The 26938-nt window shown below is 43.8% G+C and overlaps 2 protein-coding genes across 2 annotated transcripts; one reads left to right on the plus strand and one right to left on the minus strand.

Annotated features, from left to right (window-relative positions):
- Window positions 1-369: 369 nt before the first annotated feature.
- kiaa0319l (KIAA0319-like ortholog) lies at window positions 370-21816 on the minus strand. The gene is made up of 26 exons (XM_035182517.2): window positions 21685-21816; window positions 20861-21028; window positions 18589-19102; window positions 16347-16536; window positions 15262-15373; window positions 13230-13498; window positions 12970-13035; window positions 12535-12781; window positions 11294-11392; window positions 10698-10795; window positions 10499-10586; window positions 9369-9461; window positions 9147-9279; window positions 8905-9010; window positions 8680-8802; window positions 8469-8592; window positions 6870-7002; window positions 6436-6584; window positions 6168-6319; window positions 5779-5917; window positions 5046-5205; window positions 4730-4872; window positions 4371-4493; window positions 4124-4214; window positions 3856-3947; window positions 370-3478 (listed from the first exon to the last, which is right to left on the minus strand). The coding sequence occupies exons 5-26, from the start codon at window positions 15356-15358 to the stop codon at window positions 3282-3284; spliced, it is 2922 nt and encodes a 973-aa protein (XP_035038408.2). The 5' UTR covers window positions 15359-15373; window positions 16347-16536; window positions 18589-19102; window positions 20861-21028; window positions 21685-21816; the 3' UTR covers window positions 370-3281.
- On the plus strand, window positions 21355-26344 carry ncdn (neurochondrin). Its single transcript, XM_035182518.2, has 8 exons — window positions 21355-21509; window positions 21712-21981; window positions 22487-23546; window positions 23707-23876; window positions 23989-24227; window positions 24342-24557; window positions 24656-24798; window positions 25248-26344. Exons 2-8 carry the CDS (start codon window positions 21718-21720, stop codon window positions 25664-25666), a joined length of 2511 nt encoding a protein of 836 aa, XP_035038409.2. The 5' UTR covers window positions 21355-21509; window positions 21712-21717; the 3' UTR covers window positions 25667-26344.
- The last annotated feature ends 594 nt before the right edge of the window (window positions 26345-26938 follow it).

A 26938-nucleotide genomic window follows, 5' to 3' on the forward strand; every position in this document is an offset into this window, starting at 1 on the left:
TGTGTTAATGGAGCAGCAAAGAATGGAGGTTAATGGGATCACAAATGTGGAAACAAACAATGCAATGACAGGACGACTGGTTTAGATCAGGGTTTGTGCAGCGATGCTGGAGGAAGAGTGTGTGTTCGAGGGAGAGTTTGAAGGGGGAGGGATGCACTTAAGGTGAAATGTGACAAACAATGCATCATGCGGTTGTGGAAATAAACAACTGTTGGGTAATCTTGTTAAAAAAATCAGATTGTTATTTTCTTTGATTCACGGCTGGGACACAGAAAATAGAGACAAATGGGAAACAGAAGGAAATGGAAATAAAACGATATTCAATTAATAATGGCAAGTGTAGAAAATATCAAGAAACAAGCCGACATGTCTGAGAAAACGCAAGAACAAACATTTTTTATTTTAATTTACAGATGATCCAGTTGCATCAGGTCTGGTCACACACACACACACAAAGAAAGAAAGAAAAAGGAATAACTTCACTGAAACAAATTTTTTAAAATGAAATTCCCTTCATTTAACAGTTGCTACCTTTTTCCTCTGTCTGCCTTCACAGTGGACTCCATCAGAGTCGAGGTCAATTCACTTACGTCGACAAATCCCAAATGTGACGGGGAAAATGTTGCACATGTATCATGAGAAATGCTGAATTTTGGATCGTTAAATTGTTTTTATATATATTTTAACTTATGGGAAAAAGGTAAACGCCTAAACAAGAAATGAGTGAATCAACATCGAGTCTTGGCAGTGACCCCAAAATAATTTCAACAAAAAAAAGAAAAGAGAAATGGCTCAAATATAAAATGACTTCAAAGTGTGAAAAGATGACATTTTACAGTGTTTGCACTTCGATTCACTGGATTTCACTTTGCCTCGCAGAAACTGGCAAAAATGGGGCAAAACATTCAAAAAATAATAAAACCAATAATAAACCTCTGCCCTGGGTCTGACGCTCCGAGACCGAACAGCAGAAGCAACATCAGCATGAAATGACTGAACAGTAAGAAACGTGATTGCTTATTTCACACAGAGTACGAGCCAAACGGAGTTAACGCCGTACCCTTTCCACATTCAACAACCAAAGAAAAAGTGCCTCAAAACGTGGACTCGCGGATCAGTTTCACATTCTGCATGCGAGAGCGACCACACGCTGAGGCGTCGTAAAGAGGAGTCACGTGGTTAAAGTTCTCATTCAGCTCAGTCCGGCCCAGAAACTTCTCTGATTACTGCTCCGTTGTTTTTCCTTCCCTCTCTCTCTCTCTCCTCTCTGTTACTACAGACTTCCTACTGTGTCCTGGTGTATCCATGGCGATGAGCCCCCCTCAGAAGAAGCAAACCTCGCTCAGATTAACCTCCTGATCTTTGTCGTGTTTGTGGGAAGAAATAATTTGTTTCCTAGGATTAAGCTCAGTTTTAAGGTTTGTATGAGGACACAACTCTTTATAACAAATGGAGGATTAGTGGTGATTTGTTTTGTCTCCGTTGTCTCTCTTATAAAGATGTTTTTTGTGATCCTCATGTTAAACTAAGTGAAAATGTGCCAATAGAAAACAAAGATAAACGTGGTCTTCAGGGATGATAATTACCTCCGACAAGGAAGTTGTTTTCATTGTCGTTTGTCTGTTTGTCAACAAAATTACACAAGAACTCTAATTTTGGAGCGAATCTGGACAAAAGGGCTCCAGGAATCTTTTTTTAATCACTTTGAAATACTTAAAGGATCTCGATTAAAACAATCAGACGTATCTACGGGACTGATATTCATGAGTGTGTGTAATTTGGTGCAGCCTGGTTGAATTTAAGGGGACTGTTGGGCCTTGGCGGAGGTCTGAAATTCCAGAAACAGCTGAAGCTCGTCCTATCCTGTTCACTAAAGCAAACATGTAAATACCAAATCACTGAGGACGCCTCTGGACACGAGCTGCATCCAGGTTGGAGAAACTACATCAGCTCATTTGATCTTTAAAGTCAAGGAAATACAGCGTTTTCTACACTGAATGCAGCATCGACCTGTGTTTCCAGCTGAGGTTCCAACTTTAACCATCACAGATCAACCAACGAGACAAAATAAGACTAAACCTGACAGGAAATCAAAAGTGCACGGACACTTAATCACAGCGTAAAGGTTGTTTGTTTAAAAAAATAAAATAGTGGTCTTCAAGGTTCAAGCAGTCGTTACATTGAGATGATGGAGGAAGCAGTGTCGGGACGTTGATGTGAACTTCATGTCTTTCTCCTCATTATCTCCCCCCCCCCGCTGAGAGCATTAACGTTATGTGATCCAGTGTGTGAGTCTGTGTGAGTCTGTGTGAGTGTGTGTGTGTGTGTTCCAAGAGATTTAATCCACAGAGAAAACCTTCACAATAAAAGCACGGTGCGTCTGCCTCAAACCGCCATTACTGACAACATCGCGCCTCTCCCAGGGGTTGTTTCATAACAGACATAAAATTTGAAAAAAAACTGTGCTGAAGATCACATCTTTTCGCCACAGCAGCCAAACTAATCCACACATACAGCTGACACACAAACATGCAGGCGGCCATTCCAGGGTCATATTGTACCACATCTGCAATCTGACTTGTCATGCACAATTTCTTTTGTTGTTGCCCGATGCTGTTTTGTTGCATTTTTTCCTTCACGTGATTCTCGAACAAAAATCCCCAGAGCAGAGATGACAGTTGGTTTCAACATGGCGCCGTTTGGTAGCACCAGGTCGACCTCGAACATGATGATGTTTGCGAACATGCACGTCTACAAGAGGCGAGGCGTGAGCGTGTCAAGTGGCTGTTTTTTTTCGTGTCATCGCAGCAGTGTTTTTTTTTTTTTTAATCAAATCCAGGAAGTCAAGTGTAACTCAGGCTAGTGTTCTCTCCCGCGGCTTCTAACTAACGCGTGCCTCAGTCAGAGGGTGACAGTACATTCTTTTTGTCTCTGTGTGTTAAATAATAGGGGTCTATGTTATATTTTATACAAAACACAGGGCTCTCCCCAGAATTCTCATTTAACGTTTTAGTTCTTTCCCTCGAAGTTGGATCAGAGTGGGGATCAGGGATATTCCAGTAGAATGGTGGTTTTTCTGTGCCAGTGGGACAACATGTTTCCAGCATGTTTTTCCCTCTCTCCCTTTCTTTAAATCCAGGTATCACGCTGTCCGTCTTCATGGATGAGAGGTGTGAGGTTTTTGTGTTGAAGAACAACAAAAGAAACAGAGGAAGAGTGAGGAACAGAGGGGTGGAGGAGGGATGTACGAGGGCCGCAGTGAGCTCCCCCCTCCTCTCTTGCTATAGCAGCTCCTCTCTTTGCTTCTTGCCCCTGACCGGCCCCTGGCCGTTCCTCAGGGAGCCGTTCTGGGGCCGCAGGAGGTGCCCCCGCTCCTGGTCCGTCCACGGGACCCCGCCGTGCCCCTCATCACTGTCCAGGTCGGAGTCCGAGTGCATGAGAGCGGAAGAGGTGGGGGCTGGGACGGGCTTCATACGGGCTGGGAGGTGGGTGGTGGTGCAGGAACACAGGGAGGACAAAACGAGGTCAATGTCAAAAGATGTTATTTACACAGGTAGAGAAATTCATGACAATACAATATTTTAGAGCTGTAATTAATGACTTCATGATATAATCTGTTGATTATTCTATTGATGAATCATTTCATTGTCTTTAAAATGTTAGAAACAAAAAATGCAAATGTTTGGCAGTTTATTTAACAATAGTTTGACAGCATTCAAAAGTATAATATTTAATAAGAAATTGTATCCTTAAGTATACAGTGGATCAGTCGGGGGAAGTTGGTAGTTTGTCCAACTTGTAATTCACAGCTCGGAACAAACGATGTCGTGTGTGTGTGCGTCTGTGTCTTCTCACCGACTCTCTGCGGCTGAAGCTCCAGACTGTCTTGCTCATCAGCCTCCAGCATCTTGTATCGACTTTTACTTCTGCGCACTTTGCTCTTTCGTCTTCCAGGGGATAAAACACAGAACATATATTCCATCATCCGTTGGTGTGGTGGTATAGAAAGAGGTAGAGTGCAATCTCAAAATTCTAATTACTTTTTCCCCAAAACATACACATATATATATATATATATACACATTATAATATATTATTTTGACATTTTGGGACTTGAACTCACCTTTTGCAGCAACACACCATCCCCCAGACAATTGTTGCCACGGCAACCACAATCATAAAAGATGCTATAGTCACATAGAGTACGCTCCACTCTGAAAACAAAATAAATAGTAGAATTAAAATAATATAAGAGCAGATCAAATGTCTCATTGAGCCTGGAACTAAATTTGCAAAAGGAAAAAAACACATATATATATTAATTCATGAGAAAACCAAACTATGTTGCTTTAAGATTCTTGTCCTCTCACCACAGTTGCTCTCTGCGTCTCCGAGCTGAGCTCTGATGAAGTTCTCCATCCAGAAAGGGTGACAGACACATCGCCGCGTGAACGAGTCACACTCGCCGTGGCCGGAGCAGTTCAGCTGGCAGACTGCGGAGGAAGGAAGGAGAGTGACAGAGTGATATGAAACTAGAAACTAGAAACCAGAGTGGTGTTGAGGGAAAACACTGCAGAGCAACAACATGCAATATGCACATTATAAAACATAAATCTAACTTTATTCGTGTCCAGTATTTAGAATAATGAATTATCATCCCCTCTCTCCTTTTATCTCTCTCCTTTTGTTGTGCATCTCTCCTTAAAAGCGGTATCTCTCAGGTACTCACTGACTGTGTCCACACGTCGTGCCTTGTAAATGAGGAAGTCGTTCTTCTGTTTGCGCAGTTTGTTGCGTAGGCCAAGTGCAACGCTGTGACCGGACAGAGGAGGGCGCCCCGGACCGCCTGACACCAGGAAGACCAAACGAGTACTGAGGAGGAAGACAAGAAAAACTCATTCCAGCCATTTCCATGATTCATTTGTGTGTCTTGTTACCGTGAGGTTGAGGAAAGAGAGAGAATTTGGACATAAAATCTAATTTACTATTATGTGTATTACAGATTTATATACATTACTATTATTAAGGGATTTCAGACGACTCACCTGTGCTCATTATACGCACGGATCTCTCGTACTATGATGTCGCTGTCGAGCACGCCCAGTAAAACCCCAACCTGACGCAGCAGCATGTCCCGCTGCCGGTGGGAGACCTGCGATACAGAGACCTCCAACACCAGCTCCACCAGGTCCCGTTCCCACATGTCTGACACAGAGAGAGAGAAACAGAGAGATTTAAAAAAATAAGCACATGGAAAAAGGTGGGACGGGTGGAGGAGAAGAGAAGAGGGAGGGAAAGGAACAAGGAAATGAGGAAAACAGGATCCATCCGACTCTCTGAGATCTGGGAAAGAGGCCAGAGCACCAAGCGATGGATTAGCTTCTGGCTGAGTGTGTGTCTGAGCACCGTATGTCGCACACTGACCTGTTCAACCTTCTGCTGTTGGTTGTGAGTCTCTTGCTGTGTCGGCACCATTTGTATAACCAGACTTGTTTAAAGGAGGAAAATATAATATATAGTCTACAATACTCTTTTACTATTAGTTATCAACCTAGGAGGCATTTTGAGATAAAATTCTAGTTACAATAGAGCTGTTACAAAATCAGCATTTCTCTTTATATGTTTGCTTGTAAATGATACCATAAAATAAAACTTGGAATAGAAGCTGCTGCTTTTTAATAAAGAGGCGATGACGCAGAAAACTACCTGGAGACAGAAAAGCAACAGTTGTTTTCTAACATTGTGAAAGTGTGTCTGATGTACGTGTGTTCACTTCACCTGGTTTGACCTCCAGGGTGCCCCTGTCAGTGCTGGTCTGTCCTTTGCTGTCAGTTACTATCAGCTGGAAACTGTACTTCCCAACCACCAGGTTTCCCAGGAACAGCACTGCCTGGTGGTCAGAGTTGTTCAGTACGTCCTGGTGGAAGGAAAAACAAAATGTTTAACTTGTATTTTCAAACAATGGAAATATCCAAATTCAATAACAAATTTCCATCTCAAATTACCATTTCTAATGCGATTAAATGATTTTACCATTACCCTCCATTTACCGTGAACAGATCAGATACAGATTAACAAGATCAGAGCAAAAACACATTTTTCTAGTCAATACTAGTTTCTAGTATTTATTTAAAGCCTGAATCTAAGGAGCTGAAAGTGTGGCTCACCCCTGCGGCAGGGCTGCTGTCGTCTCTCGTCCACAGGTAGGAGACTCCGCCTTTGTCGTCGGTTGTGTGAGATCCGTCCAGAGTGGCGGTCCTGGCAGGCAGCGAGACAGGTGGACTCGACAGGACGTGAGCCACCGGCGGTTGGTCCAGTTCTGGTGGGAAAACATTGTTAAAAGATGTTAGATACGAAACGATCTTTTCAACATTGAAGTCAAAATATGCTGATACACGGTAAAGTGAACACACACACACACACACATCTCCTCACCTTCTCTGACGATAACGATAACAGTGTCGGTGCTCTTCAGCTTCCTGTCATCCGTTACGGTCAGGGTGAACTCGTACCTGCCGACCTCGAGGCCCGTCATCGTGGCAACGGCGGCGTCTGCGTTCTCAATCTTCACATTATCAGGACCACTGATGGTCGAACAGAAACAGAGCGAGAGAGTGTCAGAGAGAAATAACTTTGTGGAAAGACTTTGACATTGATCTGTTTGCTTCGTACGTTTGAATTCCACTTCATTATATTTGAAGAGAAGGTTTTTAAAAGGAGCTCTCCATTGATTCATTCAGCTCTGATGTGAGCTTTCTAATAAATGTTAGAGCAACAGCATCAACTGGAAGTCTCAACCTTACTGAAAGAAAAGATAGTGGCTTCATTGCAATTAGAAATGTGTGTGTGCGTAAGCCTGTCTAACAGACCTGGTTTGTTCCCAGTGGTAGGTGGCGATCTTCTGATCGTCGCTGCTCTTACTGCCGTCCAGTGTGGTTCTGTCCACCGGCAGCGTCAGCTCTTTCTCTGGTCCTGCATCTGCCACTGGTGGTTTATTGTTTTCTGGAGGGTGACGTGACAAAAAGGATCGGGTTAAGAGAAATTTAATCACCACAAATCTACACTGTACAGCCCACAAATGGCTGTGGAAAATAACAACATGATAGCGCAAGCAAGAGGAAGAGAAATACAAAAACAATCTTCTTAATTAATAACACAAACCAGTAAGATCCAGGAAATGTACAAAACTATACCTTCGGATCAGCATTTCTACTATGATCTCTATTGTACACTAACTGCTCTCTTTCAGATATTATTACCCACATGTTTGACACAGTCTGACCTTGCGGGTAGATGTGTGTCAACATCACGGGTCCTGTTTAAACACTGTGAAGTTGTCTTGCCAGTGTGAATAGTCTACACTCATCGGGTTGTGTACACACACACACACACACACACACACACACACACACACACACACACACACACACACACACACACACACACACACACACACACACACACACACACACACACACACACACACACACACACACACACACACACACACACACACACACACACACACACACACACACACAGTGAGGGCGCTGCTCAAACCTGATATTGACATCTTTCTCAGGTGGTCAGATCACAAGTGAACACCTCTAACTTCTGATTGGCTCTCACTTCGCTGCTTTATATGCAAATCAACACGCACGTCATTTCTGTTTGCAAAGACAAAATGATGCGGTTTGATTGTACAGATGGGTCTGTTGTGAAAACGGAAAAATAAATAGAAAAGCTAAATGTGGGAGTCAGTGTGACTGTTGTGTAATCAACGTATCAGCACGGAGTTTAAAAAATACTTTAAATTTATTAAGTAAATTTCTGCTTCACACATTAAAAAAATACATCATAACTGTCACTCAGTGTGCTGCTCACACTTCATGTCTGTATTTGCATAAAGCCTGTGAGTGAGAGAAAAGCAAACAAGATGTAACTCAGGGCATAGCCACTACTGTGGAAGTGGATTTTTACATGTGGAGATAAGGAGGTTCATAAAGTCGCAGTTTAAAATGGTGCACAAATACAGACAGCTGAGCAAACAAACTCCGTCGAGCACATTCCTCCACCAAGGTCAACATCAGGATTTCCTTCCACCAGATCCGGATTATTGTATAGATCAACAGTTAACTGTACAAACTCAGTTTTTTCAAATCAAGATCCCTAAATTATTTCCTGAGAAATTGAAACGCGCCAACAAGAAATATTAAAGAAAATGATTTTTTGACCTGCACTTAAATGTAATATGTTCTCTCCTGGCCCTCGTCTTGTCTCTCCGTAACATTCGGTGCAAATCAGTGAGGGAATTAATGGGAATTTACTTAGTGTGAGTTAATGATTGAGTACTCTAAAGAAGGAAAGGGATCAATAAATCTGTAATGTCCTCAGTAGCTGATTAACTAAATATATGTCACGGAGTTGCTGAGGCAGTATTAACAGGGTTTCCCCCCCCAGCCGTTTACCTGGTTGCACAATGACCGTGACCTGGGTGGTTTCCTGCTGTCCGGATGAGTCTGTCACAGTCAGCTGGAAGGTGTAGTCTCCCTCCTGCATTGCTGACAGCTGCAGGATCGGTGTCCGTACACCCTGAGAAGACGCCACCGTTAGGTACGATGCACTTGTAAGGTGACAGGTGTGAATTCAAATCATGGGCATAGTCCTCGAGTGTCTCACCTGCATCGCCACCACTTTATCTTTGCTCTCGGGGCTGAGGGACCACTCATACAACAGGGAATCATGGTCGTCTGTGCTTTGGTTGCCGTACAGAGTGATGGAGTTCCGTGGCAACTGGAGGACCTGAATGACGCAAGAGGAAAGATCACCTTCTGGACACCAGGAGCAGTAAACAACTTAGGTACATTAAAGAACTTAGCTATGATGAAGGAAAATACTATAGACCTGGTTTGGGCCGGCATTGGCCACAGGCCTGTAGTCCTTGGCTTTGTTGACGGAGAGGGCGGCCTGTGTCGAGTTTGTGGCTCCGTCCGAGTCCGTCACGGTCAAACTGGGAGAAAAAACACCAGTCAACAGATTAAATAAACACAAAATAGAAATTCTATAAAATCATACATTTGATTTGCTTGTAATCAGAGTGTTAGTAACTTTAACTTGAGTCTGAGATAAGTGAGGTCCACCTGTACCTGAACGTGTAGTTCCCAGGCACCAGGTTGGTGAGGGTGAGGATGGCGGTGTCGGCAGAGACCTTCTCCTCCCTCAACGGACCTTTGACCTCCTCCCAGAGCCAAGCAACCACCTTGTCATCATCGGTGCTCTCTGGAAACAAGAGAAAAGAGATGTTTCAGCTTGTGTTAAATACGTTTGTGTGTGTATACGCGAGTGTGTGTGTGATGTGGGAGACTCACGGCTGCCGTCTATGACCGTAGAGCTGGTCGGCAAGGAAATCTCCTGGAACTTTGGGGAAACTATGGCAACAGGCGGCTTGTTTATCCGCGGCTCTGTCCGATGGAAAACAAGACATTAGATTATAACCGTGTGTGGGTGGAAAGCAGCATTGTCTCCCAGCAATAAGATCCGAGTTTATTCAGATAACAGGAGGCGTTAACTGTTCACTGATTCCTGATTAGTCTCATTTACACTGTCAGGAAGGATAAGCCCATCAAATATTAGTCACAGCCATCTGTGGGTGGACAAAACAACAGAAACAATTAAGTATAGCCTTGCAGTAAATAGCCTGTAGTCCTGTTGCACGAGTGTGATGTGAGTGTGATGTCTGTTTGTGACATTTGTCTCTTTGCCAAACGGTCAAGTTGCAGTTTATATTAATAGTGAAGACTTTGAATGAATTTAATAAAATATATTAGGTGCATTTTCTGATATAGAAAAAAAAACTGATTTGATAAACAATTAAAACCAAACTTCACAGGAACATGGACACGTGAACATACATCAGTGTGATAAGAACTTCCTAAAATGAGAGAAACCACCTTTAAGACAATACTGAGTCACTGGCCACAAGTTACGAAGTTAAGTAACAGCCAGAAAATGTGTTTTTGTAGGATTTTTATAATTTCACAATGAAGTTGGCCTTAAAATTCTTGGATATGAAATTATATTTGTGTGGAATTTTGCGAGAATTCTTGAGTTATGGCAATCAAACCTAAAAAAATGTGCCATTTACAACAGGCACGTACATTTACCTACGCCAAGGACGTTATGTTTTCATCAGCAAAAACTACTCAAACAATTTCCATGAATCTGTAGAGAGGTGGGTTATGAGCCAGAGAGGTGGGTTATGAGAAGAACCCATTAAATGTTGCAGATTCAGTATTTTCCTTTCACTTCCTCTAAAATGGCAGAGGTCCCTCTTGGCACTCTCCAAGCACCCTTCTTGTGTTTTGGTTATTTCATGTCTGCAGTAACCTTGATTCATTTTTGAAAAGGAACCCATTAACAAATCACTCCTACGAACAGCTTTTGGGGACCATTCGAATATTCATGAGATTTTTGTACAATGCTGAATGTTGGACCTCACCTGGTTTGACTGTGACATTGACGTAACCTTCACCGTGAGCCCCGTCCCCGTCCACCGTCAACTCAAACTCATACAGGCCCACAGTCAGCTGGGAGAGTGAGAGCACAAAGAGGGAGTGACCTTTCTGTGTCCTTCATACACAAGTACAACCTTCTGCCGATGTGTTTAGTGAAGCTCCACCAGCATTTGCGATCTGTACCTTGCTGAGCTGTAGCGTCTTGCTGTGCTTTCCTTCCACCTCCCCGCTGTAATCTTTGGGATGTGTAATCAGACGCCATTCAAATGCATAGTCGGTCCCTGTAGAGAAGCAGCAGCAACATTTAATCAACCAGGACATTAAAACAAAACTGCTCATGCACTCACTTAAAAATCTGGATTATTTCCGGATGAAAGATTGTGGTTTCGTAGGAGCTCGTCAAGGGCGGATCAAAGGATTAACGAAATTATGACAAGCATTCCTCTTGGTAACTGTATAATCTTTTTCCAGTCTGGATTAAAAAAAAATCTCTGGCAGGTGTTTAGTACGACAAGCGGCATGCTGATGGTGAACTGTCAAGCAGGTTGAATTTCATTACTCACTGAACTGTGACACAACGCTAAATGAGCGTTTGCCCCTAAGCTACATAACAAGTCAAACTATGTTCGAACCATTTACAAACTATAATAGCAAACACGACAATAATAATCTTATAAAAATAGATCTGCAAGCATCAGCGATTGCAAAAAATAATCAGTTTTAATGAGAAAACGTGTAAGAAGAAATATTCCCACACACAGACACACACACACACATACCTTCTGGTGTTGTTGGGACCACAAAGGCGTTGAGTTCGACCGAGCTGCGGGGAAGCGTAACCTCCACGCTCTCCCCCGCTGACACCACCAGCTCCCTCACTGCCGTGGAAGACAACACAGGATCAGACACTTTGCCAAAATGACAGCATGATGACCGCAAGGTTGGCATGGCAACCAAAAGAGTGGAACTGCTCGGAAAATGGGGCATAAATCAACACATCTTGGGATCACAGACATAAAGTATATTAACAAATGATGATAAAACAGCGCAGCTCAGCTCATTGCATCTCAAGAAGGTTTATTGGGAATCAGCTGTTTTCAGTGATAACAAAAAGTGATAACCTCTAGAGATATTTTCCCGAGGAGCTGGTGGAGACCAAAAACAGAGCTAAAAGGAGGGTGGACCCTGAAACTACAATTATCAGGTGGAAAAAAACAAGAATACAACTGAGCATTAATGTTCCTCCATACCTAGTAGATATGTTAACAGGAAACAGCTTGAAAGGTGAGACTGTGTCTTGCAGTCACTGCTCGTTTCTGTTTCCTCATAGTTAACCATGAAGCTGCATGTTTGAAAATGAGATCCAGTAATTCTCTCACTGCTGCAGTTCCATAGAGTTTTAGGGGAATTACAAGAAAGATATAAAAAGAAAAATCTGGATTTTTTGTATTCCACTATCAAAGAATAAAATCCAAATCACAGGATATAATAACTACACAATTAGTTTTACAGACTGACTGTTAAAAGTCTACGCTCCTTCTAAACCTACACCCTCTGTTTGCATTAAAACCAGCTCAGCTCGTTTTTTATTCTGGTGAATCTATTGCCAGTTAAAGGCTCAACAGATTTCATCTCAAGTCACTCGCATTGTTTTGCTTGTTGCCATTTTCCAGTTAAGGTCAAAGGCGAGAATTGTCCTTCGGGGAGTCATTCCTGTTTGTAGAAGCCTGGCAGGCCTCAGCACATTCCTATTGATCACACTCACAGCGCACACGGCTGCTTTCATCTGGGAAAAATAACATCTGCGCGCTCTGCCATATAATCTGTGGGCAAAGTCCATCTTTGTTTTGTCAAGAAGGGACAGTAAAGGAGGTTTTTGACCTGAACGTCACGTCGAATCTTATTCGTAGGCTGCACAGCTACAGCGCTGTTAGAATATATATTAGCTCATGATTAATAAATGGAGACAAGACAAATTACTGAATCTGCTGGAAATAGGCGATCTCTGACATTTGCTCACCAGCCTGTGTTGGAGTGGTGACGGTGGCAGCTTCGGTCGCTGTGGGGGAGATGACATCACTGCCATTGGAAGACGGAGGAGAATCAACAGTGTCGTGCAGTGTCGTCGAGCTAATTTGTGATGGAACCTCAGAGGAGTTCGAACTCCCATTGGTTGAATGGCTGAGGTTCTTCTGGGGTTTCTGAAGAAGGGTGATGGTGCTGGGTACAGAAAGAGTTGGGTGATCTGTTTCCAGTTTGGGACTTTCCTGTAGAGACAGTTCAGAATTGTAGGTTTATACTCACGTTGACAAGGAGCCAAATCTACTTCCACGATACTTTTATCTGACCAAACAATCAGTGTGATTCTAAGAATGAGGGTGAGGACGATTTAAGTTTGACAGCATCTGCTAAAAGCAACAAGATGAAGATCAATATCAACATTCTGTGACCTTACCGTGTTTTTAAGGTATCCTGTTTGCTGTACATTACGAGCCTTTCTACGTCTCGCTGTGATGGGACCCTTAAAGTTACAGAAAACAAAGAATTTTAGAAAGATACTTATATGGAATACAAATATATTATCTTATCTCTCTTCTATGAATATCAAAAATGCTGCTGTTACCAGGCCCCGGTACCATTGCTCTCTTTCTATTTCAGAACAATTTGATGAGCAAATTGGTCCGATTAATAAATCACAGACAGAAGTAGCGATACCTTTGAGATCAGCTGCAGGAGGCCAAGAGACTCCTGGTGGGGCTGGGGCAGGAAGGAGATGGGGCAGCCGCTCTTCTGGGAGCAGCTGAGAAGCACACAGTGCCCGCCGAGGCTCCACACGGCATTGCAGCTCGGCTTCAAGCAGCAGGAATCCCAACACGTCGCCCCAGCTCTGCCGGATGCTAGAGGGCGCCAACCCAGGCCAATGGTGCTGCTCCAGTGGATCCCCAGCACGCCGCCGGTCACCCGGCAGAGATCTGCTGACACACCTGGAACAGGACAGAAACCAGGGAGGGGGGAGTATCAAAATGATGATGTTCTGTACTCATAACTACAATTCAAATTTCAAAAGAGATCAATCTCTTTGCAACAAGATCACAATAAAGGAAGTTGGTGGTGAAAGGGAGAAGAACAGTTGAAGTGGTTTATCCTCTGAGAGATTCTAAAGATTTTTGTGATGCATGTAGTTTGATCAAAGAGACCATGGATCTGCTACTGCAGCGCTTTGCAAGCTTTGCAAGATTTCACTTGTTCATATCAATCCGGGGCATTGTTGACTACTCTTGGCAACGTTGCAGGCAAAAGGGCAAAGTGAAACCCACAGTGAATTCCAGCTCCTGACCAGTGACACTTAACAGATTAGGCTCTGGCTGAACGTTTCTCAGAAAAGACGACATGCGGCCTCTGTTGGAGCAGTCAGCCAAGTCAGCAGCAGAAAGAGGAAGTGAGCCTTTTCCCTGACAAAACAAGATGCTGATTAAAACCCAAAGCACAGTAAGCAGTACGCACACAACTCCACCCGCTGAGCCAGACTGTCCGACTCATATCAGCAGTGCAGTGAACTGAGACATTTAGCTGCTAAGCGCGTGTGTGTATTTCCTCTTCAAGATCGTTACTTTGGATGATAAAACCATTCTGATTCCAGCTCTATTTATATCAAACTAGTTAAATCCATCCATTGTCCCAGATGAGACCTTTGCTGTGCAGCCAAGGACAATAAAACAGCTGCGTTTATAACATAGCACCGAGTGTAAAATGGCAGGTTAGATTTCAGCATTAAGTCAGTGTCCTCAGCAGATGACAAACTGAGAGTAACAGCCCAGGATGAAAGTAAGTGAAGCTGAGTCACTGTGAATTAATAAATCCAATATTTGGAACTTGTTCGGTCTTGCAGACTATACACGTAGATAAACAAGGTGCCAATTCTATATTGTAAATACTGTAACCCATTTAAAAACAGTACATTCATCTGCACTTATTAAGATTCTGATAATTAAAGCAACAGAGGTGCATAGAAACAGTGCTGTTAGTTCTGCAGTAGATCACTAAAATCAGGTTGATAATCTCCGACAGACCCCAGAATCGTTGTTAAACTTATAAACCTGAAGATTTCAGCCCTGAATAATCGTGAGTGGCTTCAGAAATAAAACAGGGGAGCAGCTAGTTCTGTAAACACAAGAAATAACAATACCTCTAAATATTTTAGAGCCAGGGGTGACTTTATGGGATGTGTCAGTGTAACTCAAGGCAGGAAAAACACGGGTCTTGCCACACACAAACACACACAAAAGCGCTAATGTTTGTTTGAGAAAGGGGGTGTCATCCCACCCCTTGTCCACTGTTCCTCTGTCCCCTAACCCTCAACACACGCACACGCACACGCGCACACACACAGTGTCAACCCACAAGGCCCTTATTGTCCTGTTTCACATTGTAGCCCACTGAGTGGAGCGGCATCTGAAAGCAGACACACACAAACACACACTCACAATAGGGATGTGAACAATCCTTTGTGTGCCTGCCTCAGTTTGGAGGTGCAGTAAATACAGACTAATAATCTAAAACAATGCGAGCATCCTAATCACATTCTAAGACGGATGAAGACCCACCCTGAGTAATCAAAAGGTGTGTGAATCTCCTGTGCAGATGAGCACTGGTGATATAAAAGACACAGATGTGTTTCTTTATCAGTTCTCGGTCAACAAGTGTGTGTTTGTCTGCTGAGTTCAGGCTGGCGGATGGTTTATTTTACCTGTGGCTGGAGCCAGGAGCCAGAGGTAGGTCAACGGCAGGAGGGTGAGGTGAGGTAAGCTCCAGGTGAGCAGCATGTGGTCGTGTGCATAGGACATTTTCCTTAAAAGGACCTGGAGAGAGCAAACAGAATGACTTAAGTGCACTTCATCCTCTGATGAGTCAGTCACTGCAAACTCCAGACAAACATCAGTCAAACCCAACAAACGCTATATTCATTTCTAAATCTCAAAGTGGCTCAATATACAACACTTCAATTTTTAAACAAATGATGCAAACATGTGCCCACTTTACGAGGACATCAAGGTTTGTACCTTTCTTTACAACAAGGTACAAATATGAAAGGTTGGGTCATTTTAGTTTGGGCTTTGAAGCAGCAGCGGAGGAAGCGACAGATCCGAACCAGTGTCTATGTGAAAGGAGGAGATGGCATTGCAGGACAGACGGGCGTGTTTACACCTTTAATTCCGAAACGCAGTCATGCTGAGTACATTCACACATTGTGGGCGTCATTCTGCCGCCTTTGTTTGGCTCTTTTCTAAACAAACAAAGCAGGGATCATGGAGGAGCCTTCTTAACAGCTACAGTAGAATGGTATCCAACAATATTAGGGTAGGATTAGGATTAGGTTACTGAGACATCAGGTATATTTCCTATTCAGAGCTGGAACAAGCCGATTAAGATACTGATACATGCAATAGTGTTAGACACTGAGGAAAAAGATGAACATCCAACTTTAAAAAAGGTAGTTGAAGGGAAACTAAGGAGGAAAACTGTAATTTAAAGGGTTCACATTCATTTAAAAGATATTGACAATAAATGCAAAATAATACAAGCAAGATTTCACAACAAAAAAGAAACTTGCAAAGTGGGGAATAAAACCAATGATGTCAAACTTAAGTGCACAAGATGAGTGATTTTAAGTATTTTATTTCATCACAGTAAGATTGACACCTGGTTCTCAGACCCCCCCCCCAGTGTGGTCTAGAGACTTCCACCTCATCAACAGGATCTACAGTTGATTTACTCAAACCGTCTGCAGCAAGTAATCAAGCACGCCTACTAAAAACATGCCACGTCGTTTACCTTTCTCCCGACCAGGCGGAGGAAGCAAAGGAATGCAGGAAGAGAGAGAGCGAGAGGGAGAGACGGCTTAGGTTGACAGGGTGGTGCTGCAAGTTGTCGAGTGAAGACGGGTCAACACCGGCGATCTGAGGGAGAGATCCAACATGGCCGCCTCCAGGGCCCTCACAGGCTCAGCTGCTCAAACACAGTCCTGGAGAGGGGCGGACAAAGAGAGAAACATTACTTGATATGTTGATCATGTTATTAACCCATCGGTCAGGGAGGTTATGTTTTCATCAGTTAGTTAGCGACATTACACAAAAACTACCGGGCAGATTATCACAAAAGGATGGACAGATGTGTTAGGGGTCAGAAGTTTGGTGCAGATCCTGACATCTTGTGTTACACTTTATCTAACAATGGGGCAAAGTTTATTGTGATCGCCCTCTGATATGAATCCTTCAGGTTTTTCCCTCCTCCTCTATTTTGATTTCAGACAGTCAACAGTGGTTCAGCTGCACAGAGAAGCAGTCTGAGGAATTCAGAAAAACCTACAACCCATCAAACATTCATGCTCCCCTGAGAGAACAGAGCAGAGGAACTTTACTTAAACTGTACAGTTACTTCGACTACATGATGTGCAGATCGCCGCTTTTACAAAAGGATCGAGATGAAACACAGATTTTCATCAAGTCAGATTCTATTCATAGAAGCGATTTTCCAATTCCCAGACCTGCAGAATACAAAACACTCCTTTTTTCAAAGTGCCAGAGAGAAGACAAGGAAACGTTCCTCGTTTGATGACATAACAAATACAACAAGTCTCATATTATGAAGCACTTCTGCCAGTATCCTGTTGACAGTTACTCTTCACATGACTTACGTCCTGCGAACACCTTCCGTTTCACCAGCAGTTCAAGCAGAACGGAAGAGAAGAAGAAAAATAAGATAAAGTTAATTTACATACTTCAGTCACAGGGTTTAATCTCTCAGCCTTAACCGACGAAGACGTGGCTCAGCACATTGTGAAATCTGTCCTTCATAGTCATGTGTCTGGCCTCGGAGCCTTGCAGCCTAATACCCAGCAGGTGTGTTCATAAAGTGCACATGGAGGACGGCTGTGTGACGGAGAATAAATATATCCAACTCTCTCCCTGTGCACACATTTCTCTTCTGTGCAATAATCACAGCAGTTGCTCAATATGCAGTAGATTTATCAAACCAACGCATCGCTCACTCGTCCTCGATCACTTGGTGCAAGTCACTGTGGGTAATAATGTTCAGCCTGTAGGATACAGAGGGTGAACATGAATCTTTGATGCAATATAAATGTCATCACGGCTCCTTTATCCAGTTTAACAGCAGAGTAGAAAATATAATAATCTCACTATTACGCCAGAGACACAGTCACAGTATCTGAGTTGACTTCCTGTGACTCAATTTTCTTTTGTGCAGGAAGTGTGATGAGGAAGTTTCTAATTTCAGAGTAATTAGTAGTGATTAGAAAAACAATGCTGGATGATAATTTGTCACATAAAAAGGAGGCAGACACAGATTGTTGTTCCTCTGCTTGTCTGAACACGTAACTGTTGTAGATTATTTGGTGAGAAGAAGCTGGAGTCGGTCCGAGTAAGAGACATTTTCCCCCTCTTAGATTTTCTTACAAGTTCTGACAGCAGAAGGAATAATAAACGACTTCTATGGGGGTAACGGGGCTTATGGTTGGGAATCATGTTCTCCAGCTCAGTATTTACAATATACAAGTAACACAATCCTTTGCTGAATTACCACTTTACTGCAGCTGATAACTTCTGTAGTTTAATGAAAACAGGTTTTTGCCTAAGCTGGAAATACTGTATATCTTTAACAACTGTAAAAGTGAACTTTAACTGCTCTAGATCTAGAAACAGGCTGTTTTTAAAAATGGTGATATGGTGATAACAAAAACATGATTTCCAGAGAAGAATGTAAACGACATGTTTTGCCTCCTGCTGCTCTGCAAAGACGCTGCAGACATTTTCCTGTTGTTCTGAACGTGCGCCTGCTGTGTGTTCTTCATATATGAAAGACAAAGTTTAAAAAAAAAATATCTGGACCAAATTGTCTGGACATTTTCTGAGGGCTTCTAAAAACAGCTCAAGTTTAAAAGACCGTGAAATGTATTGCAAAAATAGACCAGAGACAATCCTGAAGCAAGACAAATCAGACAAAACATGGACCGGATCAGTGCATCAACCACAGAACAAGAACTGCTGACACAAACCTGTAAAGTCTGCTTCCATATGAGAATCTGCATTCCAGCCCATGGATGCTTGAGCCTCAGCAGCTCGACTCAGACGGTCGTTTCTCTCTTCCAGAGTAAAACACCGAAATAGGATAAAATAAAAATCCAGGCAAAGAGGATTCAGAGGATTCGGTCCTTTCTTGAAGTCGCAGTAATAAACAAGTCCTGTTCAGGTGCACTCGGTCACCTGGGCTGACGACAGCTCAGCCATTACAGACGTTTCAATGGCCGGTTCTCCCTTGAGAAACTTCTGCCGAACAATGATCTCTGTGACCAAACACCCCCCCCTCTTGTATCTGGGGAGGACAAGTTCTCTCTCTCTCTCTTTGACTGTTTCTTCCTCCTCTTCCTCTCTCGTTCTCAGTTGCAGCATCCAATAGCTGTATTGGATTCTCAGCGCACAGGTTGGTGGAGTCCCACGCCCGAGTTCTTCTGGCTGCAGCAGGGAAGGGAAAAATCAGCTTCTCTCTCCGAAGTAGTCCCCTTGAAAAATCTGCAAAACACGAATAATAATATAAATAAATCTCCCATTGTGCTGTGACAACAACAGAAGCATCCTTCACGGCAACAACAGTTCTAATCCTAGGACTGAATTTCAATGGATACAATACAAGTATCACGGCAATACTATAATCCCCTGTGTATAGTTATTTCATAAGAGATTTTACAAAAGCATGACTACACAATAATACAGTCGGCTAACCTTACAATTGAGAACAACCTCTGACTGAGGAACATATTCAATTCATCCTTTACTGTTTATTGATTTTTCCATCAGATGAATTAGATCAGCTTCTCTGTCTTCCGGGAATAGTTAAACATCGTATGCACTTAATAGAATAAACAGACAATAATGTTTTTATTCCTTCTCTTGACTTCATGACAATCACACACCTGGTTTTCACTTCATGGTTTTGACTGCTCTGCTTTAATTTTAACTGCCGTCTGTTGTTTTCACTGCTATTGGATGTCACTTTTTTCTAAATGGTGGTTTTCATTCTGTTTACACATGGGGGGGGAATAAAGACGAAACTGAAATGAAATGAATAGCAGATCATATTCTTTCACTTTCTTTCTTTGAGATCCGTCGAGTTGTATATTAAGGGTTTGTTGCACTCTTAATTTGAATGTAATGCAAAGGAATAACGACACATATCCATAATAATATAAGATAGGTGATTTTATCTCAGATTGCCTTGTCAGAACCAGCTACATCTGGACATGGAACAGATGAAATGAGCCTGTACAGCTGACTCTAGCTCATTTACAGTATTTATGTAGAATCGGTCGCCACTTACTTCAATTGCATTGAATTTGGCTGCAGCGCTGTTTACCCCTGCGACTCCCTAAAGTGTTTTTGTGGACTCGAACTCTCAACCCACCCCTTCGTCAGCACAGTGGTGAGCACATCATGAGGGAATTTTCATTTGTGGGTGAACTTTCCCTTTAAGAACCTATAAGCTTGTTAAAGTCTCACGTTGAAAAGGAGGTGGGTGTGTACTATGTTCATATTAGAGATGAGAGGGAAAGTTCACTGCTCAAAATAAGGTTGAAGTTATGGTGGCATATATTTACATTATTAACTACAGCCTCACTCTATTAGATTGATTGACTGATTGATTGATTGATTGATTGACTGATTGATTGATTGATTGACTGACTGATTGATTGACTGAAGGTTAAATGAAGTGTCTCTCAGTCTAATGAGCTGCACGAGTGAACTGCAGTGGGATGATATCAAGAGATGTTTGAGCCAAAATGGAGGGTTCGTACATTATGTATCTTAGCAGCAGCAGCAGCAGCCAGGGCAGTGTTCTCCTCTCAGGACGTTTCTTATCTCCTCGCTCGCTGACGGATCAGTGAACACAGGCCGGTGGCTGCAGCCTGCTGCCGCTGCACGATCACACATGTACACACACATGTACACACGCATGTACACACACAGGACGCTGGAATCAATAAGGAGCCACTTTGATTTATCATCTGGAGGATTCAGCCCGACGTCCGGACACCGAGCCACCACACACCGGCCCGTGTAATCCGGGGATCGCCGCTGCCGTGCGAGGCACCTTGAGGCTAACAGCTGCTGGCATCCTCCTCCAACACAAACCATGCGGGGCTTTCACGCGTTTTTTTTTTTTGTAAAAACCCCGCAAGTGTCACGACGCGGTGAGAAGAAGAAGAAGAAGAAGAAGAAGAAGAAGAAGAAGAAGAAGAAGAAGAAGAAGAAGAAGAAGAACCGGGGACTCACCGGAGCAGGAGGCGGCTGGAGGAGGGTGGTTCTCCTCGGATCTGTGGCCGTGTCGTCGCTGTTGTTGTCCCGTGTGCCGCAGGTCCGAGTCCCGCTCCGCTCGACCAGCTGATGCGCCTGTGTCACCGCTGTCAAGCCAATATGAGGGATGCACAACGCTTCCGGTGGCTGGATTTTCAAAATAAGGCGTTAACATTTGACCTAAATGACACTTTTTTAAAAATAAAACATTAAATAATCAATCCAGGTTAAAAGTTATATCACACAGACGCTTATTTTAATCACAGTTACCTCCTAAATGTCCCGGTTAATCCCGCTACTTCCACCTGCTGTCAATGTCGAGAGACTTCGCTTTACTTAAATTATTTTTAATATGAATACAATAAAATATTTCAATTATACTTGAAACAATCAAAAATAATAATTAAATAATACAATAATAGCACATCCGTGCTCGAAATATTAACGTGACGTCGCTTCTCCGACGAACCAAAATGGCGCCTCCGCCTTCCAACTATCCCCGCTGCGATTGGCTCGCTGACATTGTCCTGAGCCTTCTCATTGGCTGCTTGTGGATTTACTCTGACCGCTAACTTCCGGGTTGATGTCCACGAGCTGCAGCGGCGTCTGAGCGGTTATTTCTTTTAAAGTAAGTTATTTTTATGAACGTTACCGTTTTGTTTTAAAACCTTGAATCAACCTTTGCGTAGAAAGAGTCAACAATGGCATAAATAATAGTACTGAATAAACATGGCTGCGCATGTAGCACTCAGTGACGTGGACATGCTGACATATATATTTTTTATATTAAAGCTTAACGTTACTTCTCATTTCCTCTAATCGGGTTCCAGGTCGTGATGGCGGAAGGTGCCGAGGTCGTGAGCTGCGAGCCTCCCGGAGAAGAGGAGCAGGGAGCAGGGGGAGAAGAGGAGCAGGGAGCAGGGGGAGAAGAGGAGCAGGGAGCAGGGGGAGAAGAGGAGCAGGGAGCAGAAGATGGAGGAGGCTCGGAGAGGGAGGATGGAGCCGCTTTGACTGATGCTCAGAGAGACGTGTTGGAAAGATGTCTTCATACACTCAGACACGCACAAAACGACAGCCACACGCTGGCTGCTCTGCTGCTGGTGAGTCCTAATATGTGGGTCCATCACCATATGGTAGTTGTTATTCCCAGTGTGTTTATTATCCTGACTGATCATAGTCAGGGGGATTTAAACCCATACAGAAACGTGGCTACTCATTAGATGAGTGACTCTAATATTGTAAACTACCTTTTATGCCTGTATTTGTAATTAGTTACTTTATACCTGTAAATGTCATCATCACCACTGATGCTGATAATGTCGGAGTTTAATCTGTCCTGGTTTCTAAACACTCCTTGGATTTTCATTATAAATAAGATTAACTATTAACATCTCTTTTCAGAAACACTACAAACATTTCAAGGAATAAACTCACAGCTTTCTGAGCATAAGTACGTCCTATGGTTGAAATAGGAAAGCTCAGTCATTCAAAGTGTATTTGTTGGTCACGACCCACCCTCCACAAAACTGTAGAGATCTTGTGTATCATATTGGAATGGAGGCATACCTCATTACCTTAATTTGTTGTTTCCTTTGTTTATCTTAGATCACTCGTTTGTGTCCGGCGAGCCAACTAGACAAACCCACCTTGAGACGTATCTTCGAGGCCGTGGGACTCAACCTTCCCGCTCGGCTTCTGGTGACAGCCGTCAGAGGGCGTGAGAGCTCCGGTCTGCCCCCACATGAACTCCTTTCATTGGGCACAGCTCTGTTGGCCGCCTTGAGCACAGACCCAGACATGGCCTCCCATCCCCAGCTCCTCACCACCGTCCCGCTCTTGCTGGGCCTTTTAGCAAATGGTCCTGAATCAAACCAGCAGGAAGAGAAACAAGCTGGAGAGAAGGGGAAGAGTCCAGATAGTAACGTACAAGCAGAAGAGAGTTCAGGTCCAGAAAGTAATCCTGCCAAAGTGGAAAAACCAGCGGGGGAGAGAAAAGCCAGTAAGCAAAATGGTGATGACAGCAGCAAATCAAACGGGGTGAAAACACCTACAGAAACATCACCATGTGCCCGTCTCGATAAGGCCATGGCTGCTGACTGCTACCAGGTTTTGACGGCAGTGTGTGCTTTACCCAGGGGCCTTGATCAGCTGCTGGGCAGAGGGGCCATTCCTGCTCTGTGTCAAGCAGTGGAACAAAACCAGACTTTCAGCCGTGAGCAGGGGCTCCCCTTGCTTGGTTGCCTCCTCTCTGGTAGAACCAAGGACAAAGCGTGGGGTAAACACCCTGCGGAACTCCACACCCTGCTGGACAGGCTCTCCAAAGATTTCTGTCAGTCCACAGAGCAGGCCCGACTGGACAGGTGCTCCCAGCTGGTGCAGTTCCTGCCCCCAGTAGGAGTGGCCGCAGCGAGTGAGGAGCTGAAGGGAGTCGTGAGCCGTGTGTGGGGGACTTTAAGACCCATGATGCAGTCTAAGTTGACACCGAGGCAGATCAGGCCCATCCTGGTCCTCAGTGCGTGTCTGCTGGATTTGTATGGGTGGGAGCAGGTGGGACCCCCGAAGACCTGCTGCTTACTGGTGAACCGGGCCTGCGTGGAGGTCAGGATGGGCCTGGAGGAGCCGCCCGGTAACGAGCTGAGCCCAGAGCTGCAGCACACACTCACAGGTAGTGTGTTCATTGTTCTTACCACCTATTCTGCACAGTTCACAGCTCAGTGAACACAGCAGTTAAATGTGATGCCTGTCTGAGGTCGACACGCACAAACTTATTATATAACACATCTCCATCTCTATTTGTTGTTTAAAACTCTTCTTTTCATTCTCAGGCTGTTACAGAATCATGGAGGCTGCCATAGAGCAGGCCTGCAGTCCGGCTCTGACTCAGACTGCTGCACCTCCTCCGAGCTCCGTGTCCTCGCTCAGTCTGCAGCAGAGCCAGCAGATCCTCACTGTCCTGCAAGAGGCCTTCTCCGCTGTGATTTACCACCTGCAACAGGTGAGAGTATGAAGTTTGAGCTTCTGTTTGTGGGACTCGATCCTTTTGACACTGTAAAAACTCAAGCCTCCTCAGACGTCACACTCCTCCTCTTCTCTTCTGGTTATCGTAGGTGGATCCGAGTCAATACGGCGACCCTTTCATTTTCGCCACATTCCGCTCTCTGTGCTCATGGCTGGCCGAGGAGACGTCCTGTCTGAAGGAGGAAGTGACTGGACTGCTGCCTTTCCTGATCGGCTACGCCCAAAGCCACATGCGGGGTGAGAGCCCCGAGCAGGGCCTCTCTGACTGGATGGCTGAGATGTCTTTCTCCGAGGAGAGGGGGCCCTGGACGGGCAGAGAACCTCTGAGGTAAAGATGACAATGATGGATCAGTAATTTTAGAGCTAAAACAACATATTGGAGGACAGATTTTACTGGTCTTGTGTCCCCAGGCTTTCAAATCAAATATCTTCGTCTCTCCAGGTATCTCCTCCCAGCTCTGTGCCACCTGTCGGCAGAGGAAGGTCCCAGGAAGGTGCTGCTCACGCTCGACACCCCGGCCCTGCTGGTGGACTTTCTGACCCAGAGCTGGAATTCCCTCAAGGGGAAAGGTGGGGTGGCGTCGAGCAGGGATCCCAGCATGGAGACGGCCTGTTCAGCTCTCCTCAACTTCACCGTCACAGAACCAGAGAGAGTCAGGTACCGAGCTGATGTTCAAATCAAATACTCATTTGACCCCTGGGGCTTAAATTAAGTAATTCTGTAATTTCTAACTTCTTTGTTTCTCTGTGTTCTAGGAAGGATGCATGTTTCAGAACTCTAGAGGCTTTGCTGAGTGAAGCACTTCCTGTGTTGGTGCATAAACCCCGTCTCCTCGTCCTTGCAGCGAATATGTGCACTTTGGGGCTAATGATTGGTCGACTCAGATCAGCTCCTACAGGTGAAAGAACAATTAGAGTTTCCAAACTTCTCTAAAATAGCCTGTGTCGAACACATGACTCAGTTGGGGGCTGTTAACATTACTGTAATGTCTTATATTTCAAGTTCATAGTCTTCAGAGTCTCGGAGCAGATCTGTAAAACTGCATTGATTAATCTGCTGACTCTTTATTGTGAAAGAAGTTTTCACACAGTTCTGAGGCTCCTCTGTTTTCATGTGAAAGTCGGCGATTGTTTGCTAATATATCAGCCAGAAGAGTTTCATAACACAGAGATACAGTGTGGACTTTGTGCTGTAACTCAGCTGTTTTCGTCCTTTATTGGCCAACACTGACTAATGCAGCTGTAATTTAAAATGTTCTAAAATTAACTCTAAGCGCAAACTATCAGCTGTTTGAAGCTTTAAGTCGTCAGAAACCTTAACCTCCACTTTTATTTGTTGTTTCTCCAGGATCAGTGGAAGCCAGCCAGAGGCGTTTCTTCTCCTCAGCCCTCCGGTTCCTCCGTGGCGCCCTGGACACCGGATCCAGCACCAAGCTGGTTCAGGTGAGCGTCAGCTGGGCGGAGAACTGGGACGAGGCTGCCGAGCTCTGGAGGTTGGGCTTGCAGGCCCTGGGAGGCTGCGTCCGGGCTCAGCCCTGGATCACCACGCTGGTCAGAGAGGAAGGTTGGCTCAAGCACACACTCACCATGCTGGGCCAGTGTAGCGCACTAGCTGACCAGCACACGCAGGGGGCGCTAGAGGAAGCTCTGTGCGCCGTGGCAGAGCGGTGTCCCCTCTGTAAACAGGAGATCGGAGACGTGATGAGAAACGAAAAGGGAGCGTTGAGCTGTATGCGGAACCTGAAGAAGACAATGTTGGTGAAGTGAAACCAAACTGCTGCCGATGGACAAACAGTGCGTTTTTAACTTAAAACGTTGAAAATGAAGAAGCACAGCCATTAATGAAGCCAAACTGATGTGTTGTATAAATGTTTTGTTATATTATAAAAACCTCCCAGAAACATGAACACTTGAGCAAACCTCAGTCTGATAAAACCACCAAAAATGACAGAAACCACCTTTGGAGTAAATTTTACTTTTTGGTCAATGTCCCAGCCACTAACATGTAGGAGGTGGGGTTTATGGCCCGGGGGGAGATTGAGACGCTTCTGTCTTTGCTTGTCCTCCATCTTTATGTAGTTTATGATTCTGACGTGGATAATGTGTCCTCTGGCTTTTCTGTGTAAAGAGACGAAAAGACACCAAAGCTCACAAATTGAAAATAGGTCAAATTCTGTTTCTGTCATTTATGTTTTCTGTGTAACTTTTCCCCCTCAGACTGAGACTGAAATGCTTTTTATCTTAACTATTTACATCAGTGAAAAATAATCTAAACCATAATCTACAACCACATACATGTAAAGCCTGTGGAGACAGCTGTGCCCTGGAAACAAAAGGTTTTTCTTTTCCTCCCGGGAATTTCAATACACACAAGCTGTTTCTTACACGTGAACCCTGAGATGTAAATGCATTTAATAAAGAATTATTTTGTCAGAGAACTGAAAACTCTGTTGCCAATGTTCTTCTTGCAGCTATAGTCAAACATCCATTTATACGACTTCTGTAATGTTACATATTTTTTATTTTACAGTGGTTCATCGGTGGAATAAATATTATTCAGGTGTTAAATATTCTGCAGTAGCTTCAGTATCCAGTGGAAATGGTCCTTCCACTAGAAGGGAAAGGTCTTGTCTCGCAACTACCACAAGATGGCGCAGTCAGACTTGATGCTGGCTGAAGTTCCTGATCTTCTCTTCCCCTGCGCACAGATCTCTGCAGTTTTATCGTTTTTTAAACTAGTTTGGTTACTTTATTAAATTTAAACTGATTATTAAAACCCAACAAAATATCCACAAAGAAAATTATTATTATTATTAATCTTTCCCCAAGGACATTAAGTTAAGTCTGAAAGTAAATTGCTTAATTGAGTTTGAAACGTCTCCAAGCAAAAATATCCCTAAATGTAATTTATAGTTTTTCTGTCAAATTTTGAGGATTTTTTCAGGTTGGAAATCTTGACTTTAAATTGAGAAGAATTAGTAAAAAAATATCTGAATTCAAAAGGACGATGAAGACAGTTTCTTAACATCTGGGATCCTG

The sequence above is a fragment of the Hippoglossus stenolepis genome, chromosome 17 (genome assembly GCF_022539355.2).
Source record: "Hippoglossus stenolepis isolate QCI-W04-F060 chromosome 17, HSTE1.2, whole genome shotgun sequence".
In the NCBI taxonomy this organism is placed as follows: Eukaryota; Metazoa; Chordata; class Actinopteri; order Pleuronectiformes; family Pleuronectidae; genus Hippoglossus; species Hippoglossus stenolepis.